This window comes from Eubalaena glacialis, chromosome 12 (genome assembly GCF_028564815.1).
Source record: "Eubalaena glacialis isolate mEubGla1 chromosome 12, mEubGla1.1.hap2.+ XY, whole genome shotgun sequence".
NCBI classification, from domain to species: domain Eukaryota; kingdom Metazoa; phylum Chordata; class Mammalia; order Artiodactyla; family Balaenidae; genus Eubalaena; species Eubalaena glacialis.
Window position 1 is genome coordinate 28,825,139 of NC_083727.1, and position 19,731 is coordinate 28,844,869.

The 19,731-nt window shown below is 33.9% G+C and overlaps 1 protein-coding gene across 4 annotated transcripts in view; it reads left to right on the forward strand.

Annotated features, from left to right (window-relative positions):
• HBS1L (HBS1 like translational GTPase) overlaps positions 1–19,731 on the forward strand; it is an 84,051-nt gene that overhangs the window by 51,090 nt on the left and 13,230 nt on the right. For 3 of the 4 annotated variants that reach the window (XM_061206847.1, XM_061206844.1, XM_061206846.1), the window contains 9 exons: positions 526–634; positions 5,408–5,670; positions 6,142–6,307; positions 9,026–9,143; positions 13,298–13,444; positions 15,145–15,219; positions 15,941–16,058; positions 16,460–16,528; positions 19,307–19,411. In XM_061206847.1, the coding sequence (XP_061062830.1) occupies positions 526–634; positions 5,408–5,670; positions 6,142–6,307; positions 9,026–9,143; positions 13,298–13,444; positions 15,145–15,219; positions 15,941–16,058; positions 16,460–16,528; positions 19,307–19,411 (1,170 nt within the window). The remainder of the gene's footprint in view (positions 1–525; positions 635–5,407; positions 5,671–6,141; positions 6,308–9,025; positions 9,144–13,297; positions 13,445–15,144; positions 15,220–15,940; positions 16,059–16,459; positions 16,529–19,306; positions 19,412–19,731) is intronic. The other variant, XM_061206845.1, reaches the window with a different exon arrangement.

Genomic DNA, 19,731 nt, shown 5'->3' on the forward strand with positions numbered 1-19,731 from the left:
TTCTATGGAGATATCAAATATCTTACTAAGTCTCGTATTGTGAGCAAGTAAAATATATGCGGTATCTAGCACGATTCAGCGGACTCTCAGCTTACTCCTCGGTTTATAGGTATCACGATTAAAAATAGTTTAGCCATCTGCTAACTGACCGGACAATTTTAGTATTGTGAAAGGGTGTGGTAGGAGAGGGAGATACAGGGTCTAGGTATAATGTCAGAATGAGGCTCAATGCAGAAACCACCTTGTGACCTCTTAATACTGAAACTTGAGAGTCAGTTCAAAATTAGGAAGAGATTTGGTGGAGGTTAAGCACAGCAGAGTCCTGACAATAGGGGATTTCCCAGAATAGGGTGACAGAAGAATTTCTTTCAGCATTTTAAAATTGCGCTGAATTTTTTTCAGAGAAAAAATACGTATAAAGATGTGATTCTGTGAAAATTACCATAATATGTATTTAATATGTAATAAATGTTTCTAGGAATCCATTTGAATTAACTAGCCTTTTATATTTTACTCTTTCATTAGGAAAATCAATAGATTCCCAGTCATCTCGAAGTGAATCTGAAATTGTGCCAAAAGTTGCTAAAATGACTGTATCTGGAAAGAAGCAAACTATGGGATTTGAAGTGCCTGGGTAAGGTTTTTAACCCCTCCCCCCTTTTTTGAAATTAGTATTGTCTCCTTGTTAGACTGTAAGAAAGAGAATCTATTTCAATTTTGCATAATATAATCATTGAAGTATAATGGGTCCTCAGTATGGCATAGTACAAAGAAAAGGGGATGAGAAATTAAGCTTGATTCTAGACTTATCTATGTATATTAACCTACCTCACTGTCAGTTTCCTTATACAAATTAAATATAGCTACTTTAACGTTAAAAACCTATGATTTTGTGAAATCTAGCACTGTGAGGTAGGGAATCCTTTGCCACTAGATGGCGTAAGTAAGCAGTGTTTGGGAATTACATGTACTTGGTGAATCAAGGAATCATTAATTAAATTTTTTTTACTATTATCTTTAAACTCTTTGGGATTTTCATACTGAATAAAATGGATCAGTATAACAAAGACAAAATATAAAATAAAACTTACCTAGAATTGCAAATATCTAGTGAGAAACGGTAATAAGTCATACTTTAGTAGCACTCATTTATTCTTTCTTTTCACAGTCTTGAGGATTCTCTCGGGAGTTTTTATAGACAAGGGAAGTGGGTTGCTTGAGACATAACAGCACAGTTTAAAGACATTAACTTTAATTTTTTTTTTTTTTTTGGCCGCACTGTGCAGCATGTGGGATCTTAGTTCCCCTAAAGACATTAACTTTAAACTTCTTTAAAAGTTTTCAGGTTTTTCAGTCATTTCCTAAATCTATTATTTATAAATTATATATATTTTGTCTATCAGACAAGAAACACTATTATCAAATATAAACAATAGAGGATTTTTTTTTCCCCCAATTTCAGGAAATACAAACTCAGCAGCCATTTTTTTCTCCCTTACAGCATTCTTTTATGTAAATTAATAGAAGTATCCATGAGTCTTGGTTGGGAGGAATGTTAATGATTACCTAGTTCATTTTTTTTTTTTAATTTTATAGAAGCAAGACTTTATTCATTAGATTTCAAATTTAGTGAGGGAAAGAACTCCATATCTAGGACATAGTAGGCATTCAGTATATGTTAGTTAAATGGATGAATGAAAAAGTTAATTTTTAATTTGAGTAACTTTAGCCCGTTAAAATAATTCTGAATCCTGATTCAGTAACAAAAAGCTCAATGTATGTCTTTTCTCTCTGAATGAAGGTTGGGTTGTAAGAATCATAAGTACCTTTTTTATTCTCATGTCTTGAGTGCCATTTAATCCTATTATGGAATTATTTTCATTGAGAGAGGAAAAAATAAATAGAATACACCATTCCTTGTTCTAAGGATTTTATAATCTTATGCAAAAGGTTTCGGAGGCTTAGAAAGCAACATGCAGATGAGCATAGTACAAAGAAAAGGGAATGAGAAAATAGGCTTGATTCTAGACTTGTCTACGTATATTTATCTATATATTAGAAGTAAATGCATAGTTATCTATGTGAATATTTATAAAAATAATGGGTAATAAATGATCAAGAAAAAAATAAATAGTAAATATAAGTAAATAATTCTTAGAAACCCACCTTTATGCTTTACAAGTATAATGCAAGCCTTTCAAAATCTTATAAGAGTATATGCTTCCTGAGGACAGGGACCATTAATGTTCATCATCATATTCCTTTCATAGAATAGTTGTTTAAATATTTATTGATCAGAGTCCTTGGAGAAATACATTTTATTTTAAAAATAAACCTGGAAATACTATAAAGGTAAAAAGCAGCCTGTGAGCCAATATTTTGATGTGGCCCTGTGGGAGAAGTCATCAGAATGTGAAAGGTCTGCAAGTACAAATGGAGATACTCAGAATGCATATTGTTGCTCAAGGACCAAGCTATATTTACTTCAAATACTTTTATAGGATTTTGGGGGGAAATTTATAGTAGGGATAATACTTAGGCTGTTGTTTTGATTTGGTCTCAAGAAAACACAAAGAAAAAAGAACACTTTTGAGTCAAGATTTCAGTATCATAGATTTCTACATAGTGTGATTCCCAGTGGCAGCTTAAAAAAAAAGGATAATGCATTTCTTAGAAGAAACTGAAACAGCAAACTTTTTCTTCACTAATAGTAAAGATAGTAAATATCTCTCTAGAAAGTGCAGTAAGTAAAAATCGTTAGAACCTTGCATAGAGAACAAATAACTCTGTGGTTAACCTCTTCAATCTAAATTATTAGCTTTCCAGTATCATTTAAATAACTCACAAAGAAAGATTAAGCCTCTAGATTCATGTAGAAATAGTCCCACTCTTGGAAAGATGGTTTTAAAAAAAAACAGACTGGTCACTTTAAAATAGTAGATAAGGTTACAAAATTATATCAGAAAGCACCTGAAAAAATATTCAACCAACCTATTCTTTCTTTTGTACCAGTCAGTAATTATAATCCTGAACCCCGAATGGTCATTTTTAGACCTCATCTTTGAGATTTTTCAAAATCTTAAAACATTAACTTTTACTTCATATTACGCAGAAGTTTTTACTAAGTACAGACTTTCATCGATGCTTTTCTAATTACTTTGACCCTTTTCTCTAACATTGTACAGTTTAGTGAACTAATTTGCAGTTTGCCTAAAATTTACTTGAAGGGAATGTTATTATGAAAGTGAAAGAAAAGCAAACCTTTCATGTTACTGAATTGTAAATGAAATAATCGAGTCAGGCCATGTTTTGTGACGCTCTTCCTATCCTGAGCAGGGCTGCCTGGATTGGTGGGTGAGCTGAGTTTCAGGCCTCAACCCACTGTGTCAGCCATAGCTGTTCTGCTTTTATCTGTTTTCCATGTTGGAGTTAGCATGAGCTTTCCTTTGAAGAAAAGCCTCTGTCACTGAAAACAGAAAGATTTGCAGCCAGAGATTGTGATTTCTCTCAGGTCTGATCAGAACCAGATTCTGTGACGTGACTAGTCATTCTGGTTGAATACTTTCATTGTAATTTGTAGGGTGTTTTTTTACTCCCCTAAATGCAGAGTTGTCATGTTTTTGTTTTAGAGGACTAGCTGTGGTCATTCAAATAAATGTTTGCAAATTATAGTTTAAATTTGATTTACTTAACTTAGTCTGTTGGACTCTTTTAAAAAAAAGAATGGGAACATTTTCCACATACTTATATTTTTTCCCTGTAGTTTGAGATGAAGCTAATCTGTCTAAGCAGTGTTAAAAAGTGAACACCAAAGTTGGTTAGCGGAGATTTGCAAAACCAAAATAAGATGGGAATGAATATGAGGCTTTTAATGAAGTTGCAAATATAACGAATGTGATTCTTTCCTGAGGCATAGGAGGAAGGGTCAGTGTTGAGCATGTAAAAACACCCTGAGGGCGAACAATGAATCTGTTTTTGTTATTGTGGGCCAAAAGAAAATATTGGCAGATTTACTGTTCGTACCCATTTCCATTACGCTGCAATCCTTAAGTTTTTTTTTTTTTTTTTTTTAAATAATGATGCCATGGAACTAAATCTCCAGTTTTTTTCCTTTGCAGGTATTTTTTTTTAATTAATTAATTAATTTATTTATTTTTGGCTGTGTTGGGTCTTCGTTTCTGTGCGAGGGCTTTCTCTAGTTGTGGCAAGCGGGGGCCACTCTTCATCGCGGTGCGCAGGCCTCTCACTATCGCAGCCTCTCTTGTTGCGGAGCACAGGCTCCAGACGCACAGGCTCAGTAGTTGTGGCTCACAGGCCTAGTTGCTCCGTGGCATGTGGGATCCTCCCAGACCAGGGCTCGAACCCGTGTCCCCTGCATTAGCAGGCAGATTCTCAACCACTGCGCCACCAGGGAAGCCCCTTAAGTTATTTTTGTAAACTGCTTTCTGTATGTAATTCTTTTCTGCCAGATCCACATTGAGTCACATATAATTGGTTTCATTCTTAATAACTTGCAATTTAACCTGTTCTTTGTCCTAATTCTGTGTCATTGAAGGAAAGGTAAGACACATCGTAGTATGGTTGATTAGATTACATCCTTTATAGCTATCCATAGCATAGCACTGGTAGAGTTTCTGTGGAGGATAGTCCAAGAACTATTGAAGAACTAAGATCAGTGTTTACTTTTGGAGGCATTGTCATTGTCAAGGAGGAAATAAGTTAAGCTAGATGGTATTGTTTCTACTTTACATATCTGAGTTCCTCAATAGATTGTAAGCTTTTGGGATCAGTTGATAACTTTTTCATTTCTTTATCTTTTCTTCTCAACATCAGTGCTAGTATATGTTAATATAGTTTTTAGTGAATCAAATGTTTGTTGAATTAATGAATTAAAACTCTTTTGCCAAAAGTAATAAGAAAATGTACACATTTAACGATTTCTCCCTTAAGGATAGTGTTTGAGCAAAAAAAATTGTAAGTCTCTGTCCGGTTGGAGGAATGAGTTAGGGATAAAACTGATAAAGCTATTTTTTTAGTACTGATTTATCTCCAGGAACACAGTGCCAAGTTTTATGAAATATCTCCTTTATGCCATCTGTTTTGATAGGATTGTATGGCTAAGCTATGGGCTTACACATTGAATTTCAGTTATTTTATGGGATATTTTCTTCTTATCTTAGTTTTTGGTCGTCTGTTTTTCTCCTGGGATCTTCCATGTATGTATTTGTGTGGTTTGGGTCTAGCTACTTATCATTTCCACCTTAACAGACTCTAGCCACTTAGTGAAGATCATTTTTTGGTCTGCAAGTGTAAGGAATATGAAGAGACAACTTCTCTGCCCTTCTGACGTTATAGGATGTCAGTCAAATTGTTTTAAGCACTTTATTCCTATCTATGCTTTCTGTAGAGTAACTGCTGAAGAAAATGGTCATATTTTCCACACACCTCAAAAAGGACATTCTAGTGAAGATACCAGCCTTGTTTCTTCTGATGTACTTGAGACCGCTTCTAAATCAGCTCTTCCATCCCACACCATTCAAGCATCAGAAGAGCAGAGTTCAACACCAACACCAGTGAAAAAGTCTAGCAAGCTGAGGCAACAAATAGATATCAAAGCGGAGCTGGAAAAGCGGCAAGGAGGGAAGCAACTCCTCAACCTAGTGGTCATTGGTAATGCCCTTTGTTCCTCTGGATTGTCAGTCAACTGCTCAAGCCCAATAACTTTCTAGTGGCAGCATGGAAACTCGTTCCACTCTGCATTTCTGTGTGGGTGTAAATAGACATGAAGCAAGGAGGCATTGCATCATAATGTCAAGTTACCAAGGTCACTCTGGGTGGAACAATGCCAAGTTACTAAAGAGGTCATTAGACTTGGTTGTGGCATTTTCATTTTGTGAACATTTGAAAATTGCATGTCTTGTTGACAATCTTAATTTCCAGAAATCAAGGAACTTGTCCCCCCGTTAAAGAGACATGCTTTTTTTCCTCCATTTAGACATCTTAACTATTATTTGATAAAAATTGGTATTTATTACGCTAAACACTGACATGAACTATTGAATTACATATTCATGCAATGCCTCAATGTGAACAACATCTAGAAAATGTACCTAGTATTAATCCTCAATCAATTTTCCTTAGGTCATGTTGATGCTGGGAAAAGTACTCTGATGGGCCATTTGCTTTATCTTCTGGGTAATGTAAACAAAAGAACTATGCATAAGTATGAACAAGAGTCTAAAAAGGCTGGCAAAGCTTCGTTTGCATATGCATGGGTCTTGGATGAGACTGGCGAAGAAAGGGAAAGGTAGTCACTATTTCAAAATTTTCATTCTGAAATGGTATATAGTCTTTTAAATAAGTGTGTAATATGTGTTGAATATGCATGAAACAAAGCATGAAATATTTTAGAGACTATTTTTAGAAAAAAGTTTTCAGTTATCAGGGAAATGTTTTTATTGTAGTTTTCATTGTAGTCTACATACATTTTTTACTCTTCCAAGTTCTATGAAAATGGTTTAAAAAATGTTTATTAAAAAATTTTAAAAAAAACACAGAGAAAAAGGCAGTAAAAACCCTTAGCTAATTATTCTGTGGGAGAAGTTTCGGTAGTCACTTCCCTGAGTATATGTCAGCTTGTCTTGATTTTGAATTAAAATTATGAGTAAGACTCTTAACTTAAAATTAATATATATAATGTTAATATACATAAGATTATTATATCAGGTTATAAAGGAAAGGTAACTTTTTGTAGTAAACTGTCTTCTGTCTAGAATCAAAATGACCGGTAAATTCAAATTACCAGGCTTAATTCATCTTTATACTTTCTGTACTATGCTTTTATGAGACAGAGTCAACAAACAAGTAATTAAACCTGTCTCCTACCAGGTAGATCTAATCCATTCGATTACTCCTGTATGTGTTACTGTGTTCAATGCTAACTTTGGTGAGGTTTTAGGAGAATATAGCTATTCATATACCTCTGGCCACAGTATTTCTCTTGAAGTCTTTTTAGCTATTTCATGTTAGAACTGGTAGGGATGGGGAAGCCAATGGCACCTTTGTCAGGAAAGAAAGAGGACACTTATAGTTAAGTGAAATGGCAAATATACCTACTGTCTCAAAATAATAAAGACTGAAGTCCTCTGAAAGTCCTGAATCAACAAAGAAGTTACTCTGTTCTCTGATGTCTTCATTCTGAATATGATTAGAGAACATATTTGGATTTTCATACTTTTTAAAAGTGTGTATGTTTGTTTCCTTGGAGTATTGATATAAGATAATTCTCAATAAAGCAGGTCACAATATTCCTTAGCTCTTCTGGTAAATAGAATTTTATATCATAGTGGTTTGAGTTTTGTTTTGTTTTTTCTTGTAGGTGTCTTTCTTATTCTTCATAGTATCACAAGCTTGTTTTACAACCTAGTAAGAAAAAATAGTTGGACAGTTACACATTTTTGGAAAAGGAATATTGGAAAACAGAATTTTGTATGATATCAGTATTAGAAGACTAAATTTCCATCTATCAGCTTATTAAGCAGGTTATTGATATATGGCTTTTTAGTTTTCTTTGTACCATCTATTAACTAGGTAAAGAGATTGAGGACAGTATAATTAAGTTAGAATGGCTTTGTTTGAATTTACTTCATGTGTGAGTTGAGCAGGCAAGTAAGCTAATAATCTCTTTCCTAGAATAATTAATAATTTTAGTGTTTTTTTAATAATAAATCTGCTAGTTGGCTGTCATATTTTTGCTGCTGGCAGTTTTCTATTGCTCAGCATGCTACAATTTTTAGAATATTCCTTTATTCTGTAGGTAGCAGAAGCTTCCATATACATAATGGGAGTTTTAATTCACCACTATATATTCCTTAGTAGCATTTCAAAAATACAGTGAATTGCTTATCCCACCATGTTAAATATTTATAAATCCTCTGTTCTGCTCATGTGTTGGACAGAAATTAGTAGCCTGAGTGACATTTTCATATCCTCTCAGTTACAAATGCAGAGCAGAGCTGGGTCAAAAGAGTATGGTCAAAGCAGTCCAGGGAGGAGCTCAGACTCAGTCTTGGTTCATCACTATTCTCAGGCAATTATTTGGGGATTATTAAAGAGAATTAAGTATCATTTTTGCAAACTCAAATGGCCCGTGGTTTTGGATTAAACTAGAATAACTTGACTAAGGAGACCCACAGTTACCTGACTGCTAGGGTGAACACATAATTTACCATTATAATTGTTGGGACACTTTGGTAGTAGAAGGGAGTGCTCATTCCTTACTATGGACTATCCTGGGCAAACCAGGATGAATAATTACCTAGTTTATTGCCCATGTGATTTCCCTTTTTAAATTCCTAAAGTCTAGAAAGACTTGCTACTTTTGTAGACCCTCCTGGGCTTTCTTATATCTGAATCTATGTTTTTGTGGCTAAGATGAGGCACTGTGTTGGACTCCAAGAGGATGACATGGGATGCAAAACCACTACTGTCCCTCTCTCTCAATTGTTAAAAAATTGTGCATCTCCTTTGATATTTCCTGTTTGCTAAATGTGTAACATACTGACCAACCTTACAAATGAAAGTTTTATAAGTTTATTTCTATAATTAGTGAAGCATAAATGTAAGAAAATGAGGAAAGGTACCTCCTGATAGTGGTCATTCTTCATTTTTATATTTTCTCCTGTGCAATATTTATTGTTTCCCACTCCAGATATGTCCCTATATATCTTTCTTTGTTCACAATCTGTACTGCTTCTTACTGGAAAAAAAAAGGAAATAGGAAGCATCAGTCATTTTGATTAAGCTCTTGTTGTATCCACAACCTTGTTTTAAAGCCATATCAGTGTAATTCTGTTACAGCAGAAATTCCAGATAGCCTAATTATTCAAAATAATAGACTATATAATAGAATTTCCATTATTACTTAAGAATTTAGACTGTCATTTCATCTATATTATTAAATAATTTAATCCATAACACTGATTATTTCTATAGTGCATTCTAACCATTTTATGTTTTCTTTAAGGGGAGTAACAATGGACGTTGGTATGACAAAGTTTGAGACCGAAACCAAAGTTATTATATTAATGGATGCTCCAGGCCATAAGGATTTCATTCCAAATATGATTACAGGAGCAGCCCAGGTACCAGATATTTCCTTAACCAAAGTACACTGATAACTTCCTGATGCTGAGGTTATAATGCTAGGATTATAACTTTTAAAATATTAAAATTTTGAATTTTAACTTTTTTAAAAATCTGAAAAAAAATAGAGAAATGTATTTTTCATGATCTCTATTGGTACTTTATAAAACCTTTTCTAATTTATTACAAAGAAGCAAATGTATAAAAGCTACAAATTTCTTTGTAGTAAAAATAATGGTAAGGGCTCAATGAGGCATAGCTTTATAATTCATTTATTACTAAGTTGGAGTGAATATTTCAACATCTGCCTTTTTACTATATTTATATTCAAGTCGTGTATCTTTTTAAAGAGCTAATTTATGCAGAAATAGTGAAGCTTGGGAGTCTTCCCCTTGTGGTTTATTTGCTTTCTTAAGATTAAAAAACCATTGCAGTTTGTAAGCTTACATGATTCTTAATGAGGATACTGAAAAAATCAAAGATAATAACTTTAAATAATTAAAACAATGCAAATAGCACTACACATATAGGACATTGATTTTTTTCTATAATAGATGACTATTGGAAAATATGGAGAGTTCAGAAGTTTGTGTCACTTGGCAAAAGTGTTCAGCGATTGACCATTTTCTGAGTTCTTCCACCCATTTAAAGGGAATGTTTATCAACAAATGTTATGAGCATTTGTCAACCTAAAAAGGATGTTATATGAATAAATTAGAATATATTTGAAGATAAATAAGGAAGTATTTGATTCTATTTAAGGAAGTTGACATATAATTTCAGAATATTAATTTACAGTCCATGGACTGAATGAGATAATGAAGATTGAAAAGTAATAATTATCACGTTGATTGAGTACTGAATACAGGCCAGACTCTGTACTAGGTATTTTGCATGCATTTAGTTTAATCTAATCCTTGTAACAGTTCTGTGAAATACATATTAGCCCCATTTTAAATTGATATACTTCTCATTGCATTTACCAAAGGATATATTTTTCTCTTTGTTTCCTTATGTGTATGTGTGTGTATGTATGTATGTATGTGTGTGTATGTGTGTGTATGTGTGTGTATGTGTGTGTATGTATGTATGTTTTCATTCAGTGAAAACTTACTGAATGCCTGCTATGTGCCAAGCACAATGGTAGGCAGTGTGGAGATATGGTGGACTACAAAGCTCATTTTGATAGTTTAATGGGGGAGGCAAACACCAGAACACACAATGACACTAAAATGTTTTTTAATCCTAGAATCTTAGAGTCCAGAGTAATCGTAAAGAACATTTATTCCAAACTCCTGATGGAATTAGGGTAGGAAAGGATTTTAGAGATTATTTAATTGAATTCCATTATAAGACAAATGAAGAAATAGGCTCAAAGATATTAAGTAACGTACGCAGTGTATGAAGTACTGTGGTAGGCTTTTCTGGATACAGAGATGCATATGGCACATGTTGCCTCTCCTCAAGGAAATCACAGTGTAGAAAGGTAAGACATGTAACAATGAAAGGCTAACACAGATGTACTACAAGAAGAATATACACAGTATACATGATGGATGAGGAGAGATCGCTTTTTACCACTTAAAAGGCTTCCTTGAAAATGTATAGACATTTGAGCTCCCAAAGACAAGCTGTTGCTTAGAAAGAATAGAGAAATTGCCCAGTAATTTTTTTTGAGATGTTAATAGGAAAGAGGATCAGGAAGAATACTTATTGACTTAGGTATCTTAATACCAGTTCAATGACTTTCCATTTTTAATCTAAAAAAGTAAATATAATTTGACAGTTATTAGCAAAACCTGATGAGAAGGAGATTTACAGTCATTGAGCCTAAGATTTGGAAGGTCAGGGCTTTAAGTAAACTACATTTATCCCCCAGTGTTTCTGTGAGGTGAGATAGCTGTCTATTTGCCTGAGGTGTGAGACCTGCTAGTGACTACACATGAGTGAAAGAGCCAATTTTCAAATTGATTGCTTTAGTTTGTGCTCTTAACTAAGAATCCTTGATCAAAAGAACTGGATCTCATTGAAGAAATTAGGAGTTTAACATTAGAAGTCATGAAGGATTGGGTATGAATGATGCACTTAAGAGTAGATATAAAGCAGAAGGAATATTTGGGTAAAAATTAAAGGAAAAAGAATAGAAATAATAGTGTAAATTGCCCCCACCAAAGTATGTACATGATACTTCTGATTTAAATTATAAAGTTCTGTTGTGTTCCGAACAAAGTATCTGATAAATTCTTTACTTACTTTATGACCATTTCATTTCCCATTATGGTGTGGATTATATGATGACATATGTGAAAATCTTTAAAAACTGATAGCAGAAACATGAAGTGTCATTGAGGAAACAACAAAGAGAAAAGCTGTTCTGGACTCTGTTCTGACCAAAAGGCCAGATCACTTGATGTGAATCGAATACAAGAGGACCCTTGAGAAAAAGTGATTGTCTTGTAACAGTCTGAGATAGCTGAAGAGGGGATTGCCAAATTTAGACATTATATTCTGAATTACAGAAAAGCAGATTTCTATAAGAACAGGTATGCATACATGGCAAAAACTGTAAAAGGGGTAAATGAAAGATGGAGTGTTCATTTAAGAAATGTCCTGACAATGCACTGACAGAAATCATTGGTGAGAATGAGAATGGAGGAACATCTATGGTTGCACAAACTGTTTTCTGCAAATTTTCAAACGCTGCATTCATATGGTGCAAGTGGAGTCACATAAAGAAGCATCAACAACACAAAGGAATAGTGGGAACCTGTAAAACTAGGTTCAGTAAGGCTAAAGAAGAAAATGACCTAAGCTAAGTTAGCGCTTTTCCTTCTTTGTGTGAGTGTGTGTGTGTGTGTGTGTGTGTAAATTGAGTATAAGAGAAGAAATGTCTTTCATCTGATTCTCAAAATGGTCCACAAAGGTTAGGAAACTTTGTTATTCAGGTTCTTTTTTGGTGGCTGTAGGGGGTGAATATGCTATTTTTTGAAAATTCATTTATTGACAACTTTTTTTAATCATTATAAACAGTACTCTGACAAATTTCTTTGTAGATCCATAATTACTTCTCTAGGATAAATTCCTAGATACAGAGTTTGATGGGAAACAAAATAAACATAATTTTAAGGCTCTTGATACTTACTGTGAAAATGCCCTCCAGAAAGGTGGTGGACTTACTGTCCCGCAGGCAATGTATATGAATGCCCGTCTCCCTGCACCCTTGCCTGTGTAAATAATTTTGTCTTTTAAATCTTTGACATTGCGATTTGTAAAATTGGAGAAGGGAGGAATATGTTGATGTGTTTTGTTTTGTTTTTTGTTTTTTTTTTAAATAATGTGAGTTTTTTTTTAAATTATTATTTATTTATTTATTTATTTTTGGCTGTGTTGGGTCTTCGTTTCTGTGCGAGGGCTTTCTCCAGTTGCGGCAAGCGGGGGCCACTCTTCATCGCGGTGCGCGGGCCTCTCACTATCGTGGCCTCTCTTGTTGCGGAGCACAGGCTCCAGACGCGCAGGCTCAGTAGTCGTGGCTCACGGGCCTAGTTGCTCCGCGGCATGTGGGTTCTTCCCAGACCAGGGCTCGAACCCGTGTGCCCTGCATCGGCAGGCAGATTCTCAACCACTGCGCCACCAGGGAAGCCCTGTTGATGTGTTTTTAATGTACTTTTTTTTTTTTTGGTTTCTAATAAATTTGAATTTTCTTAATGTTTATTGGCCATTTATATTTCTTCTTTAGCAAGTTGCTTGTATCCTTTAACTAGTTTTCTATGGAGCTGTACTTTTTTTTCTTCTTTGGTAAAGACTTGATATTAAGATTATAATTTTCATCTTAAATGTTATAAATATTTGTCCCTGTTTAAGTATGTTTTAATTTTATGTTTTTCCTCCTTTGCCTGGTTATCATAATTATTATGTAATCAAATATGGGAATTTTTTATTCTTTATGTCATTATTTTTTTGGCACATGCTAGTACTTTCTTCTATTTAAAATTTTAATCCATCTGTGTAATTCCTTTGATTTGCTTTGTGTTTGGTGTCGGGTTAGAGTCTGCCTTTAAAATCTCACAAACACAATTAATTTAATAATCTGTCCTTTGAATTAAAATGCTGTGACATTATGTCTAGTTTTGATTGTTATTTTTTTCTTTTTTAGGCAGATGTAGCTGTTTTGGTTGTAGATGCCAGCAGGGGAGAGTTTGAAGCTGGATTTGAGACTGGGGGACAAACACGAGAACATGGCCTCTTGGTTCGTTCTCTGGGAGTGACCCAGCTCGCAGTTGCAGTCAATAAAATGGATCAGGTATTTAAAGGCTTCTTGAGAATTCGTTTTAGATGGTAGTTAAGATGATGTTCTGCCATATTGATGACCTCAGGTGTGACTAGTATACATTTTCTTAGTCCAGTTGTCATATTTTAAAAAATAAATTCATGATGCTAATATTAAATAAATGAGGTATTAGTAATTTTTAAGCAAGAAGATAAATTCTCACTTTCAGAATTAATTTATAAATCTTAAAGTCATTTTAAGTTATAAAAATGCATGTTTATTTTAGTATAAATAAAACCTGGAATAAGCTATATTTCTAACTCTCCCGCCCAATTTTTAACTTTTCATTTTGTACTTCCATCCAATTTATTTTTACACATAAAAATCTTTTTTTAATAATATTGGGTTCTAGTCTGTTTCATTATCTACTTTTTAAAAAAATTGACAATATTCTTGTTCATGTTTCCAAGTAATTAATAATTTTTATGCAAAGAGGCAAAGAGGTAGATTTTATAGCTTTATTCTAGTGTATTTTAAAGATATACTAAAATTTATTCAGACAATCCCCTACTTTGGAATATTTCCAGTTTTGTGTGTGTGTGTGTGTGTGTGTGTGTGTGTGTGTGTTTAGAAATAGTCTATTCTATGGAAATTTCTGGGCCTAAGGATATATATATATTTTTTAAGACTTGCTGTACATGATGAAAATGTCCTTGAGAAAAGTTCTAGTTATTTACTTCTATATGGTGTGTTCACTTCCCCAAATTCTTATCAACACAGCTGTTATTAAAAGATTGTATTCCAATTTGATATATAAAACATGATTTTTCTTCTTTAAACTTACTCTTCTATGAATGGTCATAATATTTAAATATACTTTGTATATTATCATTTGTATTTTTTCTTTTGGAATTTATGTAATTTGCTCATTTTTGAAACTTTAAAAAAATCAATTTATAAGCTTAATTTAAAGATATTACTATTTCCTTTTGATTTCTTTCATTATGCTTAGGTATTTTCTTACCCTGGGATCAAATTCATATTCACCTAGGTTTTTCTACATAGCTCTTTTATAGTATCATTATTACAAATACCTTTTATTTTTTCCCAGTATATAAATTTTCTGACATAAAGAAAAGTTGAAAGAATTTTACAGTAACACCCATATTATACCTACTACATAATATTCTACCACTTGCTTGATCTCATTTTTGTCTATCTACCCCTGTATCCATCCATTAATCCATCTTATTTTGACATGAATTTCCATGTAAGTTACAAGTTTACAGACATTGTTACATTTACTCCTAAATACTATAGCATGGGAATGGTTATCTAGAGTTCATATTACATATACATATACTAAGATGTCTGTTTGACTTGGGGGGGGGGTGTCAGTAGTTTTATTTTATTTCAGCAGTTGGTCCAGGCACAATTTAATAAGTTATTCACTTTTTCTCCCCACATTTGAAGTCACTTTTAGCATATACAAAAAATTCTATAAACATTGGAGTTTGTTTCCAGCCTTTCTGTTGTAAGAAAAGTTACTTTTAGATCATATTAATAGTAAGATCTGACATTGTGAGCTTTAATTTTAATAGATTTCATATTTAATAGATTTTATAATTATATTTTATAGTCTTGACTGTTTATATTTTATTGCAAAAATTTAAATTTTTTATATATAGCATGATCTGAAGCATAGTTTTAAAAATAAATTGGATGTTTATCAGGTTAATTGGCAACAAGAAAGGTTTCAAGAGATTACTGGAAAACTTGGGCACTTTCTTAAGCAAGCAGGTTTTAAGGTAAGATAATTTTAAATTTATTTGGGTACTTTCCTTAAGTCTCATCTTACTGATATGAGAGAAAAAACTACTTTGGTATTCTTGTTCAGTATTTTAATTCTTTTTGTTTTTCTTTCTCCCTGGTATTATGTATATCTTACATTCTTTGGATTACGTCATTTTATTTGTTTGTTTGTTTGTTTGACCGTTTATTGCCATGCCATGCGTGGCATGCAGGATCTTAGTTCCCCAACCAGGGATCCCTGCAGTGGGAGCGCAGAGCCCTAATCGCTGGACTGCCTGGGAATTCCCTGGATTACTTCATTTTAGAAAATTGCATACATTTTATAAATTGGCTCGGATCTAGTATAAGTAGAAGACTTTTTCTCCACCTATTAAATTAGATGTATAGGTTTAAGGAGGTCACAGAGGAATGTGGAAACTAGTAGAGAGAAATTTCTCCAGCAAAAATGTGAAATATGCCTATGTTACTAGGTAAAAATGCTTGAGTGTTTTGGAAACACTCAGTGCTTAATGCTTGTAAGTTCCCCTCCGACAAAATCAAGAAAGTTGAAAACTGTTGTATCAGATAACTTGAGGGCAGTAGTTCTCTGATTTCTATTACTTTTTAAAAAGTACAGTGTTGCTTTTGCAAACTTGGTACAGTTATGCTAATAGTGAACCTTTTAACTTTTTAAAAGCAATGTTGTATTGAGTTTCATATGTTCAATCTTTTTTATAGGAAAGTGATGTAGCTTTTATCCCTACAAGTGGTCTCAGTGGTGAAAATCTAATCACAAGATCTCAGTCAAGTGAACTTACAAAATGGTATAAAGGACTATGTTTATTAGAACAAATTGGTAAGAATACTCCCATATTAATTTTAATGCATTATGAGCTTGATATTAATTATTATTTAGAGTTCTTTATGGGGGACAGTGATATTGTGAATAAGCATAGGATTTGTAGTCAGAGGAGCTAGGTTACCAATTTTGAAATTATGCAATATTTAAACTGATGCTAAATTTTTCTTGTTTAATTAATGCCTGCTCTACCTACCTCACAGACTGTTGTGACATTAATGAGAAAACACACGTGAAAACATTTTATAAACTAGAGTATTATATGAATCACAGTCAATTTGCTGTTAGTATTTATTAAAAAATTATTTTCTGAGAGACATGGGAGTATAGTGGACTCGTTGGACATGAGTCAAAAATTACTTTAAAATTAAACCTTGCCATTTTACCATTTTTTCCAGATTCCTTCAAGCCTCCTCGAAGATCTGTTGACAAGCCTTTTAGATTATGTGTATCTGATGTTTTCAAAGGTAAGTGCTACCTCTATTGGCCTTCTTCAGTATGGTCCCTGCCTTTCCATTCTCTCCTGACCTCTTTTGTTGGACAAAATTATCATGTTGTCTTCAGATTCTTCCTTCTTTATGCCAGTGGTATACAATTCTAGTTACTTAACACCCCTGCCCGGAAGAATCTTCAATTTACTTACCATTTCCCCAACTCATACTCACCTTCCAAGTATAAAAAAACCCTGATCCTTTATCTGTCTAGCCTCATAGTTTTTTTCTCCCATTAGATTCCTTTAGTTTCTGTATCCTTCAACTGAACTGGATCATTCAGTATTTCCTAATCACATAGAGTTTTTATTGCCACTATGTCTACCCATGTTGTGCTCTTCTCTCTCTTTACTTGTCCATTTCCTACCCCTATATAGCAGTCTGGGTCAGGAAATAGATACCACACATATGTAAAATGGGAAGTTTAATATAAAGGATTATTAATATATTAAAAAGAGTGACTATAAGATACAAGGGCACTATATGGTACCCTAGGGCTGAGGAAGAGAACCCAAGGAAGGACAAACTCAGAAGAGGTGTTGGAGGAGGTGTTGTGCTAAATACCTAAGAATACATCCAGTTTAATGTGTACAAGGCCCTACACAGAAAAATATAAAATGGAAATGGAATAAAGGGTCTTAATAAATAAAAGGATATAACTTATTATTCCAATATATAACTTATATATTGGAATCCAATATATAATTTATATATTGGAATAATCAGTATGGTAAAGATGTCAGCTGCTCCCCATATCTCCATTATCACAGAGCAGGAAGTAAAGAGTAGATTTGGAACTGAGCAGCAATAAATTGATAATTCTGGGGTGATAATTGAGGTCACCCACACACATACCCTAAGGTGTCGCTCTGTGTTCTCTGTATCCTCTGTCACTGCATTTTTCATGCAGTTTTATAATTGTTCCTGTGCTGTTTATTTCACTTAGATTGTGAACTCCTTGAGGGCAAGTACTGTCACTTCTATATCCATATTTGCAAGACCTAGCTCGGTGCCTGGCACATAACACATACTTAATCAACGTTTAATAAATGAATAAATGAAGGTGCTTTGCAAAAATCATTCAATAAAATTGAAATTTATTATTATCATTTTCCAGCATTCTAGTAGAAGAGGAAATACGGTAATTCTTTTCAAAATGCCTATTATCTATTTAAAATATAAGAGGTGCTTAATTTTCTTTTTGATTAATAGGGTTTGCTGACTCTACTTGTTTACCTCCTCTTCTTTGTTCAGGCAGCTTCCTGGCTTCTGCCTGCATTGCTTGCCTCAATCTCAGTTCCCACTGAGATTATCAAATGCCCTCTTGGTTGCCAACATCAGTACACATTTTTCAGTTCTATCTTACTTCCATCTTACTTGAATTTGGCATTACTTCTGAGGCTCGTAGCCACATCCACCTTGAAACTTTTCCCCCTTGGTTTCTGTGACCGACTTTCCCCTGCTCTTCTGTTTCTTTCACCTTTCTGTATCTTCTCTGTGGGCTCCTCTTTCTCTGTCCCTTGACTTGTGTTCTATCACTTCAGACCTCTTCTTATTCTGCATGCTCCCTTTGGACCGACATCCATGATTTCATCTATCTCCTGCGTCTTAATGCTTCCCAAATCTCCAACCCAGACCTGTTCTCACTCTGCAGATACATCTCCTAACTGCTGCTGGGCATATCCACAGGGAGTGTGCTCCCAGGGTACCATTCTCATGGATTTGGTGTGATTGGTGCCCCCTTGAATGCATCTTCTCCATCTGTATGTCTTGCAGACACTTCAGATTCACCAAGGCTAAAATGGATCTTGTTCTTTAATTTCCTATCTCACAATTAATGCACATCTCAGATTTTTCTGTTTTTGCCATTATCCCCCATTTACCTTATCACCCTAAATCTGTCATACCTTATTCTCAAATTCTTGAGTTTCTTCCCTTTCTGTAGTCCATGTATGCATTTCAGTCAACCTCCCCATCTCTCTGACACAGAAACACCACCATGTCACTTTTCCATTCACAATTCTTTTCTGGTTTCCCATTACTTAACTGAGGATGAAATTCAAGCCCTAAGTGTGATTTATGAGGCCCCGTTATTATTTGTCCCATGTCTACCTCTTTTGCCTCCTATCTTGCCCTTTCCCTCATTATTCCAAATGGTCCCCATATAAATTCCATATAAATGATGCATGGGTCTTAGCATGTCCCACATTTGGTTATGACTGTGCCTTTGCACATGCACACAAACTATCTGGTAAACTCCTGTTCCTTCTTCTAAGTGCCTCGCTAAAGTGTAGTCGTTCGCCATCATCATGGATTCTTCGATGAACCTTGTTTTGTTTCCATTGCACATTATAAATAACATTTGTCTCAGGACAATGTAATTGTTTTTGCCTTTCTCTTCACTAGTGTAAACTCCTTATAGGTAGGGGCTTATATTTTCATCTCTTTATTCCCAGAGTTTAGCACTGTGCCTGGTACTTAGTAAGTATTCAATAAATTTCATTTCAATGAAATTGAAAAAGGAATGAATTCCCACTTTTTCTAATATAAATATTTTTATTTATAAGAAAATCAAGAGTAGAATGTGGTGTGTCATATTTAGTAGATATATTAAAAATTCTGAAATGATCATTGCTTAATGTTCATTGAACTACTAGTTTTATATAACTACTAGGGAACTAAGTATAGCTAGCAGTATTAAACATAGATGATATTGTTATGTGAACCATTATAAAATTTTGGCATGTTTTGCAGATCAAGGATCTGGATTTTGTGTAACTGGTAAAATTGAAGCTGGTTATATCCAAACTGGTGACCGACTACTAGCAGTGCCTCCTAATGAAACTTGTACTGCAAAAGGTATTCCTCTGCAAGATTCTTTTGTTAAATAACCCTTAAGTTGAGACAGCAGATTTTTAAAAGTAGTTTAGTTATTAACTCCAGAGTAAATAACCTCTTACTGAAATTGTAACTGACTGTCAAAATGATACTAACTGTTGAAGGTAAAAATGTGAAAACATTAAACGATTTTTTTCTGTTGTGACTATGTGTGTATAAACGTACATATAACATTCTAACTGTGGTAGCATATTTTTTTTTTTTTTTTGACATTGATTCGAGAAGCCTGGCTAGGATTGAACCAGATGTATAGACACCTGTCACATACATTTAAAATAGTA